We start from the raw sequence: 24,668 nt of genomic DNA, 5'->3' as shown, positions 1-24,668 counted from the left end.
TCAATTTCATCATTAATTACTTGAAACTGTTCCATTTTATTGAGCAACTTTACAATGTATCGATATTGACAAATGTTGTGTGTTTACTGAGATCCGATCGAAGGTATGAAGACTTGAACATGTGAACATCGACAAAGATATTTCGAGTGCAAATCTATTTCCTATGTTAGATACATCTTTTTCATGCAAGCGTTTTGTTGAATGCGATAAAATTGAAGACGTGTTCCCTGTTTTTTTAAATACTTTTTAAGGAGTGCTGATTTGATATTCACTCCGCATACTTGCATCAATACTTAATTAAAACTTAACTTTAATTACATTATCTGTTGATTGAAACTATTCAAATCTATTGTGCAACTTACAATATATAGGCATTGGCAGATATTAGGTGTTTATGGAACTCTGAAGAACGTAAAGTCGGAAATATTCCGCTGAATACGTTTAGATAGTACGGTGATAACAACACGCAAAAGAGGGCCATATCTTCCCTGCAATGAACTACTGAGTAGTTGAGCAAATTCAAGGTGATGTTGGAAATTTTCCTATCAATGATGAAAACAATGATTTGTAGAATATTATAAAGTTTCGAATCGACCTTGTCAAAATTAATTCTTGATACACGTGTGAACACCCAACATAAGACCTTTGAGAATATCTTGTGGGGCTTGGTGGCTTTATTTTTTCTATACACTAATATACTTTTCATTTTATCCATTAGAAATAATTTCCAACACTGGAGAGTCGAGATCACGAATGTTGTCATAGAAAAACAAAACAATTGACTATTTTAAGTCATCTATAAGTGCTGAAATAAATACCATATTCCTACATTTCAACTTATCGAAATTATAAACAGACCCTGCATATGAACATTGCCATAAGGCATAAGTAATTAGTTGAACCCTTCGGGCAAATAAGCGTGTTTGTTCTTAGAGGCGTCAATGATTATATTCACATTCATTATATTGATTTCAAGTCATCCATTGAGATATCTAGGGTTCTCAAACTTTTTTGTACCATAGCTCCATTGCAGTACTTTTTTTCTTATTATCGCACCCTAGCATTACAGTAAAGCATGAGGTTAGAAACAAATTACTTGCAAATCAAATAATTGAACAAACGGAGTGGACTAACCATAACGCATGATGTTTTTATAAGATGAATGAATTTCAACAAGACTTTTTAATATTTGAAGACATCTTACTCCGGTACAAATTTAAATCGTATTCTTTGATTTTATGATTCCATCCTACAAAATAAGATGTTAGAAATGAAAGAATCAACAATGCTACTTCGTCAAAAATGCCAAATGACTTTCACCACACTATATTTTCATTAAATTTCATTTTGTATTAGAAAACGTAAATTCGGATTGAAACAGTCGTCGATTACGCCATTCGTTAAAATTGCTGACTTATACGACATATGAAAGTATCCCTTCTAAAAAATACTAAAATATGCGTACATAAAACACCAAGATTTTTATGCCCGATTATGATTGGAGTTTTTCAATCTTGGTAATTTTTTAATTTTGAGCCGTTGAAGACTTTTTTAAGATATCGTCGTTAGCAAAATCTCAAGGTCAGCGACGAAGTCCTATGGGTACAATTTATTAAAATAAAGTCAAAGATTACTACTCTGAAATACTACAGAAATCTGTTCACATAAAATACCTGGATTATATTTAGATTTAAGCTGTTCTTGAAACAGTATTACTTATGAATATTTGTAAGATATGGCCGTTAGGAAAGTCACAATCTGGGAAAGGAGTCGAGTCATGCTACGTCATGCCCAAAAATAGCGATCGGCGATAATATCGAACACTTTGTGTAACATTGTCCTAAAGCAGGGGTGGGCAACATATGGCCGCGGGCCGCGTCCGGCCCGCGACGAGATTTTGACCGGCCTTTAGATCTTAAATATAACTAGATTTTAGAATTTAGAATTTATATTAAGTTTTATTAACCATGGAATATCCCAAGAAACGTAAAGTTGACAGAGAGTGTGGAGCATTTAACAAAGATTGGATACCGAAGTATTTTTTGTTATAATCCAGCCCACCGAGGACCTCATTTTCCCACATCTGGCCCGCCGACTAGAGAAGTTGCCCACCCCTGTCCTAATAGGTAAGTTAGAGGCAAGTTAGAGTTGCCAGCTTTACCAATAGAATAATATCTTTCAAGAACATTATAAACGAAGCACTATCCATGCAGCTCAATTAAAGCGCAGGTCCTAATTTACAGGCGATGTTTATATATTTTTAGTGAAATCAATCATCTGCATTGAAATGAAAATAATATTTTTCAAGAATGTCGAAAGCGTAACGATGAATTTATAAACTCTTCTCGACATCTGAGGGTATTTCCGCAATAAGCACTACCTATGCAACCCAATTAAAGCGCACCCTTATTTGCAGGTAATGTTTATATCACTTTAGTAAAATAAATTATTTTGTATTGGAATAAAAATTAGTTTTTTAGAGTTCGTTTGAAACAATTATAGTACGTGTTTATTCCCAACCTTAAAGAAAATCTTGACGCATGAATTTTATGTGCACCTGTATAACATTACCGACTTACTCAAGAGAAATTGCAATACTATTCTATTTCACTCGAAAGCTGTTTATTCTCCTTGTTTGCAATTTTCAACTTTAAAAATTTCGAATAACTTTACAATGCTTTTATCAATTCCACCAGTTTTGATGAGAGCAGTTTCATCAAATAGCACTTTATTTTTAATTCAAAGTTATCAATGCATTCTATCACTAATATGTTTGACTATGTTTAGGAAGGAAACACAAAAAACAACGATTTCAATAAATGTAGCCTTGTACTAGGCACCCTATGCTAGACCTACTGCTCTAGTCTACCAAACTATAATTTCTTTACATGCTAGTTCAATAGGGCTGGTAATTCTAGAGAAAACACTTTAACTGTTAGCCGGTTAACGGCAGCGTGACGTTTCACATATTAATTTAAAATTTTAACTTGTTACGTCACAATGATAACAAAGCAATTTTGCGTAACCTTATCCCGATATCGCTCAAAATTGTTCACGAATCGATATAGTTACGTGATCGCTCTGCTGCAAGAGTTATGCAGCGTGGTTAGGAAATATGGATGCATTTTAGTAAAACCCGATTCCGTTATTCCATGTCATTTATTTGACAAATTTTTAGTGTTAGATGTGCAGAATCTACTTTGAGATATATAAAGAAAAACAGCATCAACTACGCACTTGTTGGTTGACATTGAATATAAGATTTTGAAATAAAATCGTGAACAATATATTTCGACCGAAAACGGATTCATACTTATTTATTGTCAAATTTTGATAATTAGCAATCTTGGTACTTGGTAAGTTGGTACTATTTATTTTTTACATTTATTGGGTCCTTACCAACAAAGTTAGCGATATTCCTTTGAATTAAACGCCACAGGAGATAAATTTGCGATGACCTAATCAATATTGAAAGAACTGTACATTATAAAGATGATTTGTACCGGAGATGCCAGTTAACGGTTAAAATATATTGTAACCGTTAACCATCTAAAATCGGTTAATCGATTAACCGGTTAACCATTCCCAGCCCTATTGTTCAAACATGAATTTTAAATGTCGAAAAATGATAAATGATAATATATTAAATTGACTGGAATTTCCTAATAAGTGTAATTACTAGGGCAACGTAAATATTACAAAACACGATGCTCCACCATTTGGCCATTCAAATATCCTATATACATCTAACTTGTTATATTAATCATAATAATGTTGTGATTGAAATAGCTAATATTGATGTAAATATACGTACACTCACGTATGCATACTTCGCAAGGAATACCTTAGTGTTGTCAAATCAGTTGCGTGGGGTGTGAAACATATACGTATAATGAGGGATATTTAGTGTTCAGTATTATATGTAGTCGCAGCATATAATTATATTGTAGTCACGATTTGCTAATGTAGATTTTAGGTGTTGATGTTAATAGCAAATTGAAATTATATACAGTGACTTCCATTTTGAAAAATTTATTTCAGATATGACGTATTTTTCCTAATAAAGGCTATTTGACCCAAGTAAGATGTTCGGGTGTAATTGCTGTTTTGTTTTGTTAACATTCCTTGCAGCATCTAGTTCAGGTATTGGAAATGAATATTTTTACCTTTTTTTGTGTTTATAGTTATAATATGTAACAATAAGTTGTCTGCATTAGGCAATGTCACATTTTACTAAGTATTCAGTAAATCATGTTAAAATACAACTGACATGTTATACTTTTGAATTTGTAGTTTTGCTTAAGGTAGTAACATAGTAAGTTACCTATAATGCTATACGATTCCCGAAAACTTACACAATTTACAGATAATGTATGTGATGAATGATTGTTATTTTTTAGGAGTTTGGAAGACAGTAACCCGACCCTTCTATAAACTAACTTTTTACAACACTGCGTATTCCTGGTCAGGAGCAAAATCCTTGTGTGGAAGCGGATCAAGTCTTGTTCAACTCGATGATAGCTCTATAAAAAATGACGTTCTCAACACAATCAGGGGGTGATGATTTATTCAATGTTTACTCTTATCTTCGTTCTCTTTAACAGTGTTAGTAAAGTTTGGCAGTATTCCTATCAACCATTCTGAGGTCATTTTGTACGGTCAGTTTCAAATTGTTTTCTCATCAACCATTAGGCCCTAAAACGTCACTCATGCCTTTTTAATTGCGTACGCTAGAGCTATAGCCCGTGGGATGTCGCTAGAGCGCGCTTTTTTGAATAATACTTCGGATATGCGACCTAGGCTAATGCCCCAAAATTTGTAGAAAATAACCTTGAACTTGAGTGTTATTGTGTCTAGTAGTTAATTTTAATTAAATATTTTCTGTTCTATCGTTTTCTCATTTTATTTTCCAACAAAACAACACCACAATCATTATTATAGCTTAAATCGTTAGGGAGAATTCACAAATGTATGTATATACCTAATTTACAAATTCAACACTGAACTTGACAAGCTGAAAACGTCACACCTAAATTATTATTGCACGGGGGCGTCCTAATTCCACAAATGTTATTTTTTCAACGTGAATATGCGTAAAAAGCCTTAAGTAAGTCAATATGTGCCGTTACAATGAAATTCCCAATTAACTACACGTTTGGTTGTAAATAATTCATGGCAATTTTTCAAAGCTATGACTCAACATTTTTAAATCGACGCAATTTATACTTCGGACAGTTTCTGGCGATGCTGAAGCGTTTTATTGTGTATCTTCACTACAGACGTTGACGTTGGCCTTTCATATTAGAATCCTATATTAATGTACACATACCTAACCTCCAGGCAAGTCTGCAATACAATAAACATGAGAGCAATGCTCAAATATATGGAAATGTAGTAGTACGGAAATAAACAAAAGTAATAGCCTTTTAGCGAAAAATACAATCTATAACTACTTACAATTTCAAAGCAATTGATCCAGTAGTTCAAAAATACTAGTTACAAAAAGAACAACAACAACATAATAACAAAACGACCCATATGCCAGTCCGTGTTCAATAATTAAAATAATTATGTTGTGTCAATTAAAACGAATAAGTAAAATTGTTAATGCTTTATTGAAAATGTTTAGTTGTAAGCTTAGCAAGGATGGGAGTTCACTGGAGACACTTAAATAAAGATGCTTAATTTTATATTTGAATTATTGCATCAATATATTGAGAATCTCCTCGTTTAAAATTCTTCGAAATTAATAGAAAAAAGTTGTTATAATATATAATTTTTATTACATTCGGCGTTTTAATATCAATGACATACATATAATAGGAAAATTCAATATGTTGTAGTTCTGGATCCGCTTATTGGGTTGGAGCAACAGATGAAGCCTCTGAAGGACATTGGAAATGGATGGATGGATCATCAGCATCGATTACTTCATGGTAAACAGTTTTATTTCATAAAAACTCACTGTTAAAAATATATCGTCACGCTAATAACCAAATTACATAAGTCATTTTAAACAGTTTTGAAAAAAACATAAAAAGATTCATAATAATGTTGTTACGGTATTGAGACTAAATAATTTCCCATGGTTCAATTTTTTAGTCGTAGCCGGATTTAAATTACCGTAATTTGTATGACGCAGACATGTGACGTCATATTAGCGCACTGTGACTTACGCATTAATGTGCCTTGGGGACATACGCACCATCTTTCCTGAAATCCAAACATTCGGAACGTATGTAATTTACAGTATCTACAATGTCTAATCCCAAAACAGCATATCTGTCTAATAACATTATTTTTTAATATAACGCTATATATTATCCATATAACGCGCTCTGCACACCCACCAAAAATACCTTTCCATAAATATTAAATATAAAGAATAAAATAGCGATGCATCTCAAATAAAACACAAACAACATGAAGTGGTACGAGAAAGTGGATATTTCAAGTGCCCACTTCTCTACGCTGTAGACTGTAGAGTAAGTTCAAATGTATAAACTAGAATTCGAATTTATAAGCTCGAATCTACGATGTAAAAACTCAAAAAAAAAATACTCCACCGATGTTGGTTTGCTCTTGTAGTCGCATGGTAAACCATTACAATGGCAATAATGAGCATGTCACCTAAATCTCCATTTTTATGCGCTTTGGGATGAAATCTGAGTCAACTGACAGATTAGCTGCTCTACATAAATAACTCTTTTATAAAAAACTCAAAACCCCCAAAGAGTGACTTACGCAATTCGGTTTTCAGCCTGACTATATTGTGCAAAATTTTATTCGTAAATAAAATATTTTCAAATAATGAAGGTCGGTCATAGGTAGTAAGAACATAATTGTAACGGGCATTCACGCAGGATTAATTTTTGCGAAAGTTTTATTCAAAATTTATTATTAAAAATACTTCAATTTGTTATTTCACGCTTTGATACTTTGTAGGAGTCCAGGAGAACCAAGTGGGGGAAGAAGTGAAAATTATCTCGTCATTAGCAATAAAGGAAATTTTTATGATTTTGGATCAAACCACCAAAAAGGAGTTATATGCATGGAAGGTCAGCAAACCAATCATAAATATATAAATGTTTGTTACGATTAACAAAGTTTATCACGATATATATATATATAAAAGTTTTAACAACCACTTTCGTTTCACTTTTGTTTAATTTGCAAATAAACCGGAATATCTTCAATAACTTTATTAGAGTATTTATCCCATCAAGAATTTCTTTTTTCTTTAGTCAATGGTCAATTGGTTTCACAATCTTATTATTTTTACCAAAATACTTAATTTGAAAAAGTCTATCATCCAGCCATAAGAGCAATATTTGAATGAAACTCTTTAAATATTTATGTTCCTATGAAATTGTTGCCAAATAAAATTCCACAACTTATGAATAGTTTACAATTACTATTGTGATGCCCGGCATACTCATTGCCTTCATTGTACTAGCATTAGTATTAGTAAGAATGTATTTTGATTTTATATTAATGCTCGATATAAAGAACGGCAGGGGTAAATTGAACTTATATATCTTTGTATAGGATATAATGCTTATATATAATAATAATTGTGATTAAAAGATTACATGATTCTTTATCTAATATATTATCATATAATCACCATAAACCCATAAATTTGTAATAAATTAAAATAATTTATGGAAGCAAAATGTTTGGCGAGGCTTATAGTGAGTCTAATGAGTCTAAAGCTAAACTCTGTAGAACCTGTTGTGTTTTTTATAAACCAAAGCATGAACCAACAACCATTTGTCTACATTTTTATACTGTTTCGATTTAGCGATTCCCTTTACAATTTCCTCGAGAATATACAGACTGACTGCAATTGGAAGTCCTCACCCTAAAGTTACTTATGAAACAGCTCGAATAGAATGCTATAAACTCCAATCTCGAATTTTGAAATTGACATCGACAACGAAAGGTCTTATCAAGACCATTTTGAATTCCAAGTTAGTAAATATCGAAATTGAATATTGGGCCAAATGAAACAAAACGTATTTAATTTTTTTAATTTATGATTTTTAGTCGTTTCAGACCTGATGATAAACTCTGGTTAGAAAACACAGGTTCTACTTGCTATTCATTTTCATTGAGTGATTACATATCAAGAACCACATATTGTACTAACAAGCATTACTACATTTGCGAACAAGGTAAAATAGAACAAATTATCGAAACTTCAATCAAGATGTATTGCAGATGAAATTCGTTACATTAAATTAGCAGTTTACTCCATCTTATTTAAATTTTTGAAATATATAAATGTATCATCTATATAAATTTTCAGCTGGACCGCACGATATGCAGTTATCACAAACTAACTTCATTGTAACTTCCTATACTGGCAAAAAAGAAATATCGTGCATGGTATCTGGGTATCCACCACCCACCGTTAAATGGATGAAAGGAAACATTGTGCTTACTTCGACACCATTGAATAATCAGTTCAAAAACGGGCAAAAATTAGTTTTGGATCTAAAACAATTGACAATTGCAGACGAAGGACAATACAAATGTTTCGCATCAAATACAGTTGGACAAATTCTTCATTCGGTTTCAGGTATCCTTAATATACAAGGTGAGGTTAGCAATGAAGTTTCACATAAAATGCATACATATATAAATACAATTTTATAACAAAAAATAAATTGGCTTCATTGAGCAGGAATAATAACTACAAAATTGATTATTGCTCGAATATATTTTCACAGCGTAATATTTGATGTTGATATGTGTCAAAGAATATACAATTACATATATAACAGTTCTGGTAAATATATATATACAAACAAGTTTGAATATATTTTCAGTTCCAAGTCAACCATCAATCATCAACATAACATCGTCACCTTGTAATTCCAATTTATTGATCACTTGGAAGCCACATGTTCTTGGAGTTGGGATTAAACACAGGTATCTAGCTGCATTCGAATGATCACCTGCATTCCGATGTTAATATCTTGTCACAAAATACGGCCCAATGAAATTACCCAGAAGTAAACTTACAATGAAGGAATGAAAAAAATGAATCTCACTGAAGCTGATGATGCTTCAATTAACGTGGCATACTATATACAAAGTTTGCGGCTAAACTAATTTACCGTACCTCAAATATTTACTACAACGATAATTACTAAGTACTCATTACATACTAATAATTAAAATACTAAATTCAACTAATCGGTTTGCTTTAAAATTCAATACCATTAATATCCTAGTGTTCGCTAGGTTTAGTTTTTTTTTTTCCATTATATTCCTTCCTCATTCTTATTTCATAAACAATTTAAAAATATATATCATAGATTTCGGATTGTGGGTACTCTTAACAGCAGCAATTATAGAGATTCATTTACAACGCCGAATAATGTCTCTATCAGATCCAATGTGACAGATCTTCAATCGTCAACATCCTATATTATTAAGGTAATTTATATGGAGAAATATATAAATTATAAAATTTCAATGAGCACAAATCTCTTTTGTGCAAACGCCTATGGTCTTATATAAAGTAAAAATTTGAAAAAATTCTGTATTAGATTGAGCCATGCTTAGCAACCCTGTCAACTTGCTTCAGCCATTATGCAACAACCACACTTGCAACCACTGGAGGTCTCCCCGGTCCTGTTTCAAAACCAAGTCTGAACATGACTTACGACGGTTCTTGCAATGTATCTTGGTCAACAGTAATGAATCCGGAATATATATCCGATTACAAGGTTTGTATTCTTTTCACTGTTTAATTTGACTTGAGGCTTATTATATGACAGGACGAATTGTGTAGTTTAATATTGGAATACTAATGAGTGAATTAGTTAGCCTATATGACAAGACAATTTTAATCACTTTCTGTATTGATACTATCATGTGATATAAAAACGTTAATTGTTTCAGTCGATTCAGAATTTGATGTGGTTCAAGTTGGTTTAATCGTTAAACCTCTTCGAAATTAAACTCCATCTTGAAAACTATATATTAGACGCTAAAAATAGATAATAATATTTCGTAAATTGTAAAAATATTTATACCCGGAAACTATTCATCCCATTTCAGCTCGTTATCAGCTCAACAAAAGCCATAGTGTCCTCATACTATAAAGATGATGTCAAAATGAATGAAATGCTGCTACCATCTCATATAACCTCATATGTTCTTCCAAAAAAATTCAATAGAAAATACAATGTCTCTATTCGAGCTAGAACTTGTGCAGGGTTAGGAGCAGAGTCAATGGCTGTTGGAAAATGTGCTACCGATACCAATGGTAATTCAGAATTTATTTTAAGTCTTTCTTCCAATTGGTTTTAGACTTTTGTAATTTTTTTTTAAATATTTTTTAAAATACCGCTAAGATTTTGCTTGCAATTGCGGGCCAGGTCCGATTTTATGAAAATTCAGACTACGTTCTAAAAATACCACACTCAAGTGGCCCATTACATTATAGCTTCATTTGAACGCATAACGGATTTGTTCACTTTCTTATGATAAATTAATAAAAATTTCACTTTTGTTTGTAATTCACAGCACCATCCAACATTCAAGCACCTTCAACCAGAGGTGAAAGAAATAGTTCTGGAATATTGGAATTTTCAATTCACGTTCCAGATGAAACTAATGGTCCTATAAGGTGATTTGGTTATCTAATTCATAGGTTCTCAAAGTGCTCCGTACGGAGCCCCAGGGCTCCGCGAGAGAAACCCAGGGGCTCCGCGAGCTATTGGATTACTTTTCAAAATACTGACTAGTTTTGTAACTGTTCTAATAAGAAGCAATAACAGCTTTGATAAAATCTGACAACAAAATAGCCTCGAAATATGGCAAAGAGGCGGAATTAAAAAATGACATTATTTATAAGCAGGAGCGCAGCCAGGATTCTTAAGACGGTGGTGGTTCAAAATTGGAATCGGAAATTTCCGCGCAACATTCTTCGCGATTAAAAAAAGCGGATAAAGAGATTTCTATTGCGTAAAATATTTAATCCATGACCGATGCGAGCATTTAACGAACAATTGAAATTTATTTTATTGCATTCGGCTCCGTCGGTAGTTTCAGAATGAAAAAAAAGGTACATCGCGGAGCGCGCACAATTGATTGCGTGCGGCTCCGTCGGTAGTTTCATAATGGGGGAAAAGGTACATCGCGCGCACAATTGACTCTGTTTCGATTTCGCAGTTACTACGATGAAAACCTAACATAACACCAATTTTTGTGATTCACAATGTCTATAAATACGTTTTCAATCTGAGGTGAGTCTGCTGAAACCAAACCTGTGATCTTCCATTTTAAGTTTTAGTTTTATTATTTTAGAATGCCGCTTTTCAATCAAGAAATTTTAGTTGCGGATTTATCTCTTTATTAATTATTATTTTTAGCATTTCGTAACGATGACTATAATATGGTAACATGTTTTTCACATTGAACTCATAATTCCCCACGAGAACAAAAAAGCGAATAACGTCGTCATTGTGTAACTATACATGTATATATATGCCGAGGGAAATTTTTGATTTAGGGAGAATAAACACCGGCGTAAAGATGTTAAAAGGTTCAAAGACACGCCATGCTGACGAAAAAAATCGGCGATTGTAACAAAATGCAATTGCGCACGTTATTAGAGGCCTTTTAAGTCTTCCAAACATGTCAAAAGGGAAAAGATTCGACCCCTTATTTATTAATATGTTTGTCAAGTGTCAAATTTACAGCTTTAGTGTATATATAATTTATGTTTGAAATTTAGATTTATGTATGACTTGTATTAACCCTAAGGTTCAGCATTTAAATTAAGTAAAGTACTTTTAACTTGCTCAGGAATATTAATCTGAAAGTAACAACTTTAACATTTATTTTGGGGCTCCGTGAATAATAGTCAACCTTTCCAAGGGCTCCGCAACACCAAAAGTTTGAGAACCCCTGATCTAATTGATGTTTCTCAAAGTAAAAAGTTGTTTTAGTGGCCCGAAAGGGGATGAAAATTGATGCTTGCAATAGGTCAAATGAAATGTCTGACGATGCTTTTCAAGTTTGCCTTTGGCGAATTACGCTGCCATACGGGATTTGAAACATTGGTTATGAGATCACGGTATACTTCTTCAATGTAATACATTTCAAAGATCGTAACAAATATCCATGAACGCTACTAATTTTTTTTTATCACTAATTTTTTTTATACACTATTAGTTGTTACTTTATCATCGTACAAGTCAACAAAACAAGCAACACTCGGCCTGATTTTAACTATGCACTAATGAGTAAACTGAATAAATCAGAAATTGAAGATGAATATATTGCAATAGCTTTGAACAGAACCAGGTATGATTCACGTATGAACGTTTCGAGCAAGATAGAACATTATGTTAGGATTATGCTATATTATTTTGTGGGATGTTGCCAAAACATATATTCTTCCTGATTTGCAGTTTCGAATTTGTGTAAATTAGGTGTATGTAGGCGTATCATAACAATTACAAATAATGCCAGTTTGATATTATATCCTGCAAAACTCTGAACACAACCCTTCTAGTGGGTTTGTTTTTTATGCAACTTGATCAAATATATTAGAATAAATAATTTTTTTTAATAATTACATTTATTAAGACTAAAACTATTATAAATATTTTTAGTAAACAGAATCATATATATATATATATAGCTGTCCAACATGCTACGTCATTACCAAAACATTGTGTAATAAACGTTTTCCTTTTGAAGCGTTGGGCAAAACCGTTTGAAAATAAGTCTGATTCTTGGAGATCAAATAAAAACAAGGTGTGACATTAGCGGAAATAACAACAGTGGTGAAGGGTATAGTTCAAAAAATACGTTAGTTGCATATAACAAGAGATTGTCACTCTCTGAAAGTTACAGGTACGAGAATAAAGTTTTCGTTTCTCGAATATTACACTTCATTGCTTCTGTATGGATGTACAAAAATGCCGAGTCCCACTTGCCCTACTTACCCCTCGTTCTTTTACATATATTATATATAATAGAACAATGAGTTAAAAGCGCCATTTTTGAAACACCGGCTCTTTTTTGCAATACTTTAGTGCTATTTAATTATGAAAAGAATATATAGATTACATTAGTTATCGGATATATATTTGCATAGCAGCTATAAATAAAAAAAATTAAAACTATAAAAAAGTTAAGTATGAACAATATATTCTTTGAATATTGAATTAATTACATGACACCATTGTATGTTGCAGAATATTTCTTGTGACTTCTACACCTACGAGAGAAAGTGTTTCATTTGGTACTAGTGAAGGACTTCTGATTGGCAAACCTTTTACAGGTGATTAAAAAAGAAACAAAGTTGTACTTTCAGGGAAAAATTTTACGCCGAAATTAAAAATTCACATTAGAATGAATATCTTGCAAACACCACAAAAATATTTGGTCTGGCGAGTCATGTGACTAACCTCAGACATCTAGACACAGACACACAAACCTTAAAAGCACAAAACAAATATTTCAATGTACACAACGAACCAAATAATTCTTTAAATGCAAAATTGTATTTATTCAACATTTTAGTGAGCTGAGCGTTTTTAAATAAGCTTTCAATCGGGAAGATTGTTCCAGATAACAATCAAATTAAATTTGCAATTTGAATGTTTTATACATTCCTTATTAACACTAACACACTCAGCTTAATTAGATTGCAACACAAATTGTGACACAATAGATTGATCATGAAAACTTTTTCTATGCATAAGCGTAATAAAAGTAATTAAGGTTTGACCACTTGAGGTTATGATATGATTGTTAAAGTTTGTTTAAATATATAATAGGTGGTATTGCAATATACAAAATACATAGAAGTTTGTTACAGATGGAGGATTTATTTTTAAATTTTCTCCCAATTCTCTAAATTTCATGTGACTACTTAACGTCTATATTTTACTTTTCATACAGATATCACCTGGGCAGTGGTAGCTGGAGGAATACTTGCTGTTTTGTCTGCTTTTGCGTGTCTGTGTTATGTGAGACATCGCAATAATAAAAGGAAAGACGACGTCCATGGAACTATTTCAAGCATTTCATTGAACGTTTCGAAAAAAAGAAAGATAGAACCTGTATCAGCAGGTAAGAATCCCGACTTTACTTATGACGATGTCGTTTCTGTGTACATAGTACAAATTTAATATGAATAAAAGAAAAAATGCGTAATTTATTTGAAAGAACATCGCATGGTTTCAAATCACAACTCCCAATTTGATTCACAAGTACGACAGGACTTTTGATGACGATAACTGTTACTCATATGTTAGGAAAATTGCTCAATTCCATAACTTGTTTCTCAACACTTTATTCTGATACATTTAATTTTATTATCATGTAGACACCCACAATATAGGACATATATTAAATACACGGGATGTACCTATGAATCGTTTTGTCATTTTGAATTTTATTCAAAAAATCTTTTTATCATTAACCACTGGACCGATGGCATTGGAATTTTCAGTGGTTGAAAATTGATGTTGTTGCGATAAGTTTATTACTTTATTTGTTCAAAATTTCTTGTGGACTCTTGTTTATCGATAAAGCATTATAATGAAAAAAATCAATGGGATATAACATATTTATATATTTGAGTATCCGATAACTTCATGCAAATAAATATTGAAACAGGTACTACAGATACACAACATCATCTGAATACGTCAATCAACACTTATGAAACGATTGCTGAAGCATCAAATGGTTACGAGGACATCACTGATCCTCCAGAATGGAATCCATACGAAATAGCAGTTGGCCAATATGAGACTGTTTTATAATAGTCAATGTAATGCAATATATCAATTCTGTTTGATCTGGGAATAACTATTTTTTTTTTTATTTCTACATTCTTGTTGAATTATATTATAACCCGACAATCTACAGTACTGTGTAGAAACTATTTCATAATGAATATTTATGATGTGAGTGAGTTCATGTTCTGTTGGAAGACAAAAACAAGCAAAATCCTATTTGATTGATACTGTTTAATATAGCCATTCAAGCATTGCGTGTTCATGTGAAAATTCGCAAAATTAAAATATACTGGAAGTACAAATATATTTACAATCACAAACTTTCTATTCATGCGATAAGCTTGAAGACATGTTTTCTAGGCTTAGTTTCAATACTTTATAATTAATTATGAGGCTGCAACTGATCTCTATAAGAAAGACCAACTGAAATGCGAGAAATAAGCCAATGTCAAATGAGCTGCGCATAGGGTATTGTCAATGTTTGAGTCAACATACGTCTGCGTATCTGTATTTTCTACCCTAAAAGACGTGAAATCAAAGCATTGATCTGATCTGACTGACACCCATGAGAAAGAACTGCTTCGATTGGCTACAACGACTCCCACCACTGAGTAGCAAACATGATAATAAATGGCTTGTGAATTTCTGTCATAATCATGTTGGTTAGTGATACTTACATTACACTAGCTTCAACTAGCACAGTTGAATAACGGTATAACTGATGTTCATGTGTGTTCTTGTTTATAATGTGGCTCTTCGCGGTATTAAAGTACGAAATGCAACTCTTGGCTGGTTAGCCACCCCTGTTCTAGCGTAATGAAAGACACATAAAAGATGTGATTCCGTACACTTTGCACCTATTTTACTTCCATGCTCATATTGTATATCGCAATGAAAATAATAAAAACTCTTTTAAAATATACTAAATAAGATTTTGAGTTTATGTATATTTAGAGGCAATCTTACTAATTCCGAATCATCGTACGCTTCCCTACAATCTACCACATTTTATCAATTCCGCCCATGTTTCTTCAAAGAACCGTTATAATTCTGATTTGAGAGATTTTTGCACCGCGGTTTTCATACGAAGTCATGTGGTATCAATTCTTCTGAGGTTTCCCCGTTTTCCCTGCGCATTGTCGGACTCGTTCATATATATTTTTGGGCCAATGTTCACCGTCAACGTCCACTTGCAGTCGATATACAGGTATATCGAAGTGAACTTATTTACTAATTTTTAAAGTTGCCTAATGTATATAGTTGTGGGGTCCCGAGTATCTGTAGGCTTTAAATTTAGGAAAATTAAAGTCACGAAAAAAATAATTTGGGAACCACTGTTTTAAACCATGATTTGACAGTGATCCTATAAATCTTGGCAAATTATTCCACAAATTTACATCCATGGATTTAATGCATATTTGCGTTCCACATTACGAGTTTCTTGAGACATGGAAATCTGCCTTTTGTAGCATATCGTGTGCAATACGAAATGACATTAGTTTGCCTGGCAAATGTCTTTGGCAGTTTGTCGTCGACATACTGGCGCATAACTTTCACTATCTCAAATTTATGAAAATAGTAAAGTTTAATTATTTCAGTTCCACATTACAAAACATCATTTCTAGGGCTGGGAATGGTTAACGGTTAATCGCAGAGCGATCATGAAACTACCTCGATTCGTGAATAATTTTGAGTGATACCTGAATAAGATCACGCGAAAATACTTGGAATCATTGTGACGTAACAAGCTGAAATTATAAATTATTGCGTGAAACGTCACGCTGCGGTTAACCGGTTGATTTTACCCGATTAACGGTTAAAGTGTTCTCCCTGAATCTCCCAGCCCTAATCATTTCTGTATTGCAAGAATGCATTATCCGCCTACGAAGGAGGGTGGAGAATGCGCAACTGCTTGCTACAATATCATGCTGCCTAGGCTATATAACTGGGCAAAAGAAAAACGAGAATATCGGTCGGAGACCGAAGCCTTATCGATCGAAAGTTAGGGAGCCTCCATTCCTTTACTCTGACCCTATAGTGACACCACGTGTCCCATCACTAATTAATCAATAACTCGCTAAATTACACGACATAATTCATCTAAAATCAATAGGCTTCTGGTCCGAGCAAGGATGAATGCACATGCAATTGCGAGCAGATTGAACCTCGCTTTCGTGAATATCGCGTGCATCTAACAGACAGACAGACAAACATACAAATACCTATCAACATACTTACCGATCCTAAGATCGATAAGAAATAATCTATTCACATAGAGTTTGACCAATAATTTAATGGCGTGATGAAAATTCGTAGACAAAATAGTATGAAAATAATTGCGGGATTTCGCATTGATCTACAAATTGAGTTAGTCTTGTCCTATTCGTGTGTGAAAGTTTTTCGAATAGTATGGTCATGATAGAAAGAACTGAAATGGGAAGATCGTTGGGAGTATAGGTTTTGAACACGCGTGAACTTTTAGCATTTTTCGAACAATTGGGGAATAACATCTGAATAACTTATATGAGTGTATATAGGTTTCGCTATATAGGGGGCCTCCTAAAATTCGGTGTGAATATAGTCATATCCTAATGCTTTACCTTCAGGTAGCCTGAAATCTTTTTAGTCCATCGAAGAAAAATCATTCCACTAATTTATTATTGCTTAGTTTCGGGAATGTAAGATTCGAAGGTTGCTATAGTCTTTCCATAACATCAATAGTGAGTTGATAAATGTTCATATGGAATCACAATTATCACATTAATGATCGTTTGTTGTAGTTTTCAGAGAACTCTGTTTGGTTAACTGAGTAATTTTTACTCCTGTTTACGTGAAATGGCAATGTTAACGACGATACCACGGTTATTTGGTTGTACTGTTCTTTATATATTTTACCCTTTGTTTTTACTTATTTTTGACAAGCTTATGCGACAGATAAAAAATATAACGTTTAGCGTCAAACAATCCTATTAAAACAAAAATAAATTATGGTTCAACACCAGTCAAAGTAGAAGCATATATATTTCAAAATAAAGCTCCCCTATTTGGTTATACAAATTTCTCATATCAATCATACTAAGATTGATTACTCATATTTCTTACTGATAGTTGGTTAATGTCGATATTCATATTTCACTTATCTAGCATATTGGAAGACTCGCATAGACCTTTTAACATCGAACATATTGCTAATTATTGAGCTAATCTACTGAGCTAGTCCTAAGTCATGTGTATATATATCACAAGGAATCTCTCGATGATGTCAAATCCGTAGTGCGTGGGGTTCTAAATTATATAGATCGATTTCAGTTTCAGTTTTTTTTTTTCATATAGAAGCGTATTTTTCCTGATGATGACAATTTGAGGCAACTGAGATGCTTGGTTGCAATTGCTGGTTTGTTTCGTTTGCATTTCTTGCAACAGCTAGCGCATATATTGGAAATTATTACTTTCATTAGTTTTTGTATTGTTAATTAAGATATGTAGCAAGTATACATTAGATTTGACAATGTCGCACATTTCTCAGCCATTGGTTCAAATCACCGTAACGAGTTATATGCATGAATGGTCAGCAATTCAATCATATGTATATAAGTTATTGAACTCTTATCAAGTAATTTTCTCTCTTCGCCACATTTACATTTTTAATAGCAAAATGTTTGTCTCAATTTTGGGTAAATTCAATTTGACACCCTGGTTTTGGAGGCGTGTAAACGCTTTAGGAAAATTACAAGTTTAGAGAAAAAATAGAGTTTTGTAACCCAAAACAGCAACCAACAATCTTTTTTTTATACAATTATATTTTGTTTTAGCGATTCCCTTTAGAATTTTGGGTCCCTCGGGAATATACAAATTGATTATTTTAGGACCACATCCTTTTGAAACAGCTCGTACAGATTGCGCAAAAATCCAATCTCGAATTTTGAAATTGATATCGACCACTATAGCTCTGATCTAGACTCACTTAAACTCCGAGTAAGTAAATATCAAAAATGAATGTTGCTACAAATAAAGTAAATCGAATATGCTAAACTATTTCTGGTTATAAGCCATTTCAGCAATGATGACAAACTCTGGTTTTCATCGCCTCTCACTAACATTGAAAAATTACAAACCCAAAACCACATATTGTACTGAGAAGCAATACTACATCTGTGAACAAGGTATCATAGAACCAAATATATGAAAATGTTCAAGTTTTCCTAAAAATAAAATAATTCAGATTAATTTAACAGTTCAGTCTCACTACTCACTGAGACTTATTTAAATACTTAATATGTATTCATGTATCAAATATATAGAAATGTGCGTTCATGCCCTGCTCCGGAATGTACTTATAGTTTCAGGTCAACCATCAATCACAAACATTACATCGTCACCTTGCAATTCCAATTTACTGGTCACTTGGGAGCCACATGTTCGTGGAGTTAGAATCGAACACAGGTATCTGTCTACATTTTACTGAGAATTTGCAATAATTCATTAAAATCTTGGCAAGAAATACGACTGGATGTACCTACATAGATATAAACACGTCTCACATAAGAAAGCAGTAATAAAGAACAACTGAAGCAGCATAACGTTTAAATTAAGCTGATATGTTATACACAAATTTGCAGTCTTAATTTTTGAAAATCTAATTCCAAGTTGTTTCAAATGTCAACTATAAATGAAATATCAAAATAAATCTTTCATGATCATTTCACAAACAGTTGTACAATGCTATATCATAGATTTCAGATTATGGATTCTATCAACATCACCTTATTCACCAATTATAAAATGTTCTTCACAGCACCCCATAATTTGTCCATGACGTCCAACATAACAGGTCTGCAGTCGTCAACATCTTATATTATCAAGGTAATTTTTCGGGCAGGATATATAATTTTGCGATTGCTAATAGACAAAAATCTCTCAGCTGCAAACGATTGTAACCATAAAAAAATTAAAAGAAAATCATCAACTCTTATTTTAGATTGAGCCATGCTTAAACAACCCCGTTAATTTGCTTCAGTGCCACAACCACAAATGCAACTACTGGGGTCTAACCCAGGCCTGAAGATGACTTCTTGACGGTTGGATGATGGATGATGGAGATGACGGTTCTTGCAATGTATCTTGGTCAACAGTAATGAACTCGGAATATATATTCAGTTACACGGTTCGTATACTGTCTACTCATTGTGTGAATGAATTGGCCTATTTGAGAAAGCGTTTTATTTTTTATATAAATTTCTGTTTGAACATAAATACTATCAGGTGACATGAGAATGTCATTTGTTTTAGTCCATTTATAATTTCAATTGCTTCAAAATGTTTTAGTTCCGCATAATTGTTTTACCATATAAAATTCTCTGCAATTAAACTCTATTTTCATGAATATACGATCGATGCCGAATAATGAAGAATAATTTCCGTAAATTGTAAAAATAATTCAACTCAACAAGAGCTATAGTGTCGTCATACTTTAACAATGGCTTCAAAAGATATGAAATACTGCTACCACCTCAGATAACCTCATTATGTGCTTTCAACAGTTTTCAATAGAAATTACAATGTCTATATTCGAGCAAAAACTTGTGCAGGATTTGAACAGAGATAAACGCGGTAGGGGAATGTGTTACCGATGCTAACGGTAAGACGCTTGAAATTTTTTTAATATATTTCTCGCAAATTTATGTTGGACTCTTAAAATATAAATTTCAATCACGAATCACGATGTAAATAATCTACTTCATAAATTATTGAATACATCAATAATTTGTTTACTCGCAATTGATAAATGATAGAGATAGGCGATTTATCAATTTTGGAAAATCGTCAGTGGCTAAAACAATTGTGCTATTGGTACGAAAACTTGAAAGATTTTTTTGGCGAGTATGAATTTCTCTGGTGATTTATAATGCATTATTACTACCTTTTAATAACACAAAATTTAAAAAACTACTTTTATTAAAAAGGGTACTTAATTTCATATTGACTGTATATTTGTTTTACCGTTATTAATATTATATTTTGAATAAAAAAAAATACTCATATCAAAACAAATGTATAAAAAATATCCTCATTATCGCTTTTTATGTTTAGAGTGCATTTACATTTATGTTAAAAAGTTCATGTTTACAGTGTCGTCTATTCTACAATCACCTATAGCCGAAAAAAAAAAATTAACAATCGAACTTTAGCGATTTCAATTAACATTCCAGATGAAACCAATGGCCCTGTGAGGTAGTTAGTCTATATAACAGTTGTTCCCCTGAAACACATTTTAGAGTTAAAGTGATAAATCATAATGCTATATATATATATCGGTTGTTGTTTCTTTAGTTACTGTTTGAAAGTTACGAATGAGTTTTTTTAACCTACATTCTTTTTAAATTTAGTATTTTTGTCCTTTATCCCTCAGCGCATTTTCTTTTTAATATTTCAGTTGTTTATTCATTATCGTTCAAGCCAATGTGAACACTAAAAGTTTGTCTTCTATCGGAAGATCACGTATGGCTGAATTGAGTTCCGGCAGATTGCAAGATGAATACATTGCAGTAGCTCCTGATAAAACCAGGTATGAACAGAGAAACTTTCAAAAATTTAGTTTAAATGAAAACAACCATCAATATTAAGCGGGCCGCATTATCTATTGTCATAACTAATAATTTCCTGAATATATTGTCTTATCACTGTTTGGATAGTAATGAATTCGTGATGCGTGATAATATATAGTAAATTTGACATAAATTCAAATTGATTGTTGACATAAGGTATAGCTTAAATGAGAAATTGCTGGATTACAGATACATTCAATCAATTAGCTTCATCATATTGCATAGCTTGTTTGATTCATTTCTAAATGTGATTTAAGTAATTTCGTATCAAAATTAATGTAGTCCAGTATATCACACATTTACCATTTTTATGATATATATGTTAATGATATATATATATATATATATATATGTTTTTTTCGTTTCCAAGCATTGGGTCAAATTGATCGTCCATAAATCTTGTTCTTGGGAGCGAAGTAAACACTACTTGCGATGTCAGTGGAAAAAACTACATAAAACAAAAAAATAATTTTGACAATGTATATAAAGCATACGATAAAAGATTATCAAATTCGCAAACATACAAGTAAGAGAAACTGAAACAGTTAGCAAGTCATTGGTTGTTTTATTTTTCTGTTTTCATTTATGATTATAGAAACAATATTTCTCGATATCAGCTAATGATTGATGTCAATATATGATGAAAATGCTGTTAGTTTGTAACTCATCGAGTAATTGCATATCTTTTGTTATGTTTTGCAGAATATTTCTTGTAACAGCAACACCGAGTAAAAACACAGTTTTGTTCAAAGTCAGTGACGAACTTTTCATTGACAAGATTCTTCCAGATTCTTCTACCAATCAAATTAAATTTGAACGTTTAATGATTTATCTATCCTACGCATTCATACTCAGCTTTAATCAGAATGCATTCATACTCAGCTTTAATCAGAATGCAATCCAAACTGTGACAAATTAGATAGACCAAGGAACGTATTTCTCGATCTTTATAAGTCTAATATATTTAGTTTTGATCACTTGAAGTTTTGATATTTTTATAAAAGTTTATTCGAATGTATAACAGGAGTTATTGCAAAGTACAAAATACATAGAAATTTGTTACAAATAGGCGATATGTTTTATAAGCTTCGGAAATTTCTTTCAAATCTTTAATTTTTGTGCGACTACTCAATGGCTACGTTTTATATTTTCTTGGCACAGATATCATCTTAGGAGTGATAGCTGGAGGAATACTTGCTATTCTGTCCGCTTTTGGGTCAGTATATTATGTGAGGAATTGCAATAGTAAAAAAAAAAGGCAAAGCCCATGAAGAAATAACGAGCATTTCATTAAACGTGTCGAAAAAAGAAAAGATAGAACATGTATAAGTAGGTAAGAATGCCGACTTTACCTATGGTGATGGCGATTCTTGTGTATATAGATCATGTATTTACAAAATTGATATCAATAAAAAAACATGCATAATTTATTTGAAAGGACATCGCATGGTTTCAAATCAAAACTTTTAATCTCTTTCACATGTACAACTGGACTATTGATGCCGACAATGAATTTTATTATTATTTAGACACCCACAATAAAGGACAATTATTCAATTCCGGAGTGGACCTATGATTCGTTTTTTCGTTTTTGAATTTTTGTCAAAAATCTTTTTCATTGTTAACTTCTGGATCAATTCTTTTGCAATTTTAAGTGGTTTAAAATTGATGTTGTCACGAGAACGTTATTACTTTATTTTTTCAAAACATATATGCCAATATGAGACAGTTTTATGAGAGTTTCAATTTAATGAAATATATCAATTAACTTTGTTTTGGAAAGAATTAAAAAAAATATTTTATTTTTTATTCCCGCTTTGACAGAATGTGTAGCAACCCTTAACTAACTGGTCAAATATTATTTATTTTCACCCATGTGAGCACCTTTTTAAACATAAACAGTCCTATTATGATTTTCTGCTTGGTTGGTGGGAAAATCTGAGGGTTGACAAGGCCCACAATATATATATGGGTTAACCGACTGAGTTGTTGCCTGTGGACAGTCTGTTGCAAACCCCTGTTATATCCCCCACTAACACCTGACGCAAAATCAGCGGAATGTGAGAATATCAAATAATCGGAAATAAAGCTTAAAATCTAGTATTTATTATTCATATTACGAGCCATCTCATAAACTTTCAAATTTACCAAATTCCATGTAATAGATCAGCAAACACCACGTAAAAATTGTTCTATTTTAAATTATGTATAAATAAGTGAGTTCATGTTTTGTTGAGAGACCTAAGCGAGAAAATCTAATTTATATGTTGATTTTTAATATATAATATCCCTTTGAGGTCTGTAACTGTCGTATGCTCACCGATTCAATTGGTGAAAAATTGAGCATTGGTGAGATCATGTGAAATGCAGGAAATGGAATATCATGTAGCAAGAACAAATGTATTTTCTATGTAATTTACAAAAACAACTATTACATAGAGGCGTTTCATGTCTGTTATAATATTGAAGGCGTGTTCTCCCTTTTATTACATCATGCAGTTTTTACGTAATGATTTAATTTTACTTTCCGTAAACTTGCGTTAAGATTTAAATTGAATTTAATTTGTTGATTGTGCAACTGTACAATATATACAGGCTTGTCCATGAGACATTTTTTCTGTCTCATTCCCATCCCATCCCATAGCAATTATGCCTGTCCCATCCCATCCCATGGGATTCCCATTGGAATAAAATTCAACATAAATTGTTAACATTAGGTTTAGTGTCCACTAAATAGGATAACATGTACGGAGAGACATACAAAACAACAAAATTTACGGATTTTGGTAATTTTATATTATACATGTGTCCATCAACCTCTTCACGAAGTATATTATAATGTTGAATATATATTTGCCTTTCAGACCTAACAAGGAGGGCTATGCTTAAATATATGAACACGAACTCCATAACCAAATGTTTTACCATCATTTCTGCAAAAATCGTACGATATTTGTATCCTACGTGTCCCATGGGAAATACAAATGTGTGCTATCCCATTTCCATGGACAACCCTCAATATATACCATACCATTGGCAAATATTATGTGATTATTCAATTTGGAAAAAATTAACAAGATATGCGTTAAAATAGTACGGCTATAGGAACATCATAAAGGCTCTAATCTTCCCTAGAATGGGGATATATTTTCAGAAATGTTAAAAACAATGATTTGCAGAATATTGAGACGATTTTAAGCGACATTGTCAAAGTTTACTACTTGATGCCAAATACACGTGACCACCAAAAAAAAAAACTGTTGTTGGAAAACGGTTCGTAACA

At 32.3% G+C, this 24,668-nt stretch overlaps 1 protein-coding gene across 1 annotated transcript; it reads left to right on the top strand.

The window, feature by feature from the left end:
- The first annotated feature begins 8,060 nt into the window (after window positions 1-8,060).
- Window positions 8,061-13,320, top strand: LOC120343339 (receptor-type tyrosine-protein phosphatase-like). The gene is made up of 9 exons (XM_078110732.1): window positions 8,061-8,602; window positions 8,835-8,937; window positions 9,327-9,447; window positions 9,561-9,740; window positions 10,075-10,282; window positions 10,543-10,645; window positions 12,196-12,327; window positions 12,727-12,882; window positions 13,227-13,320. The coding sequence occupies exons 1-9, from the start codon at window positions 8,287-8,289 to the stop codon at window positions 13,318-13,320; spliced, it is 1,413 nt and encodes a 470-aa protein (XP_077966858.1). The 5' UTR covers window positions 8,061-8,286.
- Window positions 13,321-24,668: the final 11,348 nt, after the last annotated feature.

This window comes from Styela clava, chromosome 3, assembly GCF_964204865.1.
Source record: "Styela clava chromosome 3, kaStyClav1.hap1.2, whole genome shotgun sequence".
Lineage (NCBI taxonomy): Eukaryota > Metazoa > Chordata > Ascidiacea > Stolidobranchia > Styelidae > Styela > Styela clava.
Note: the sequence above shows the minus strand (reverse complement) of the source record. Positions and strands in the feature narration are given on the sequence as shown.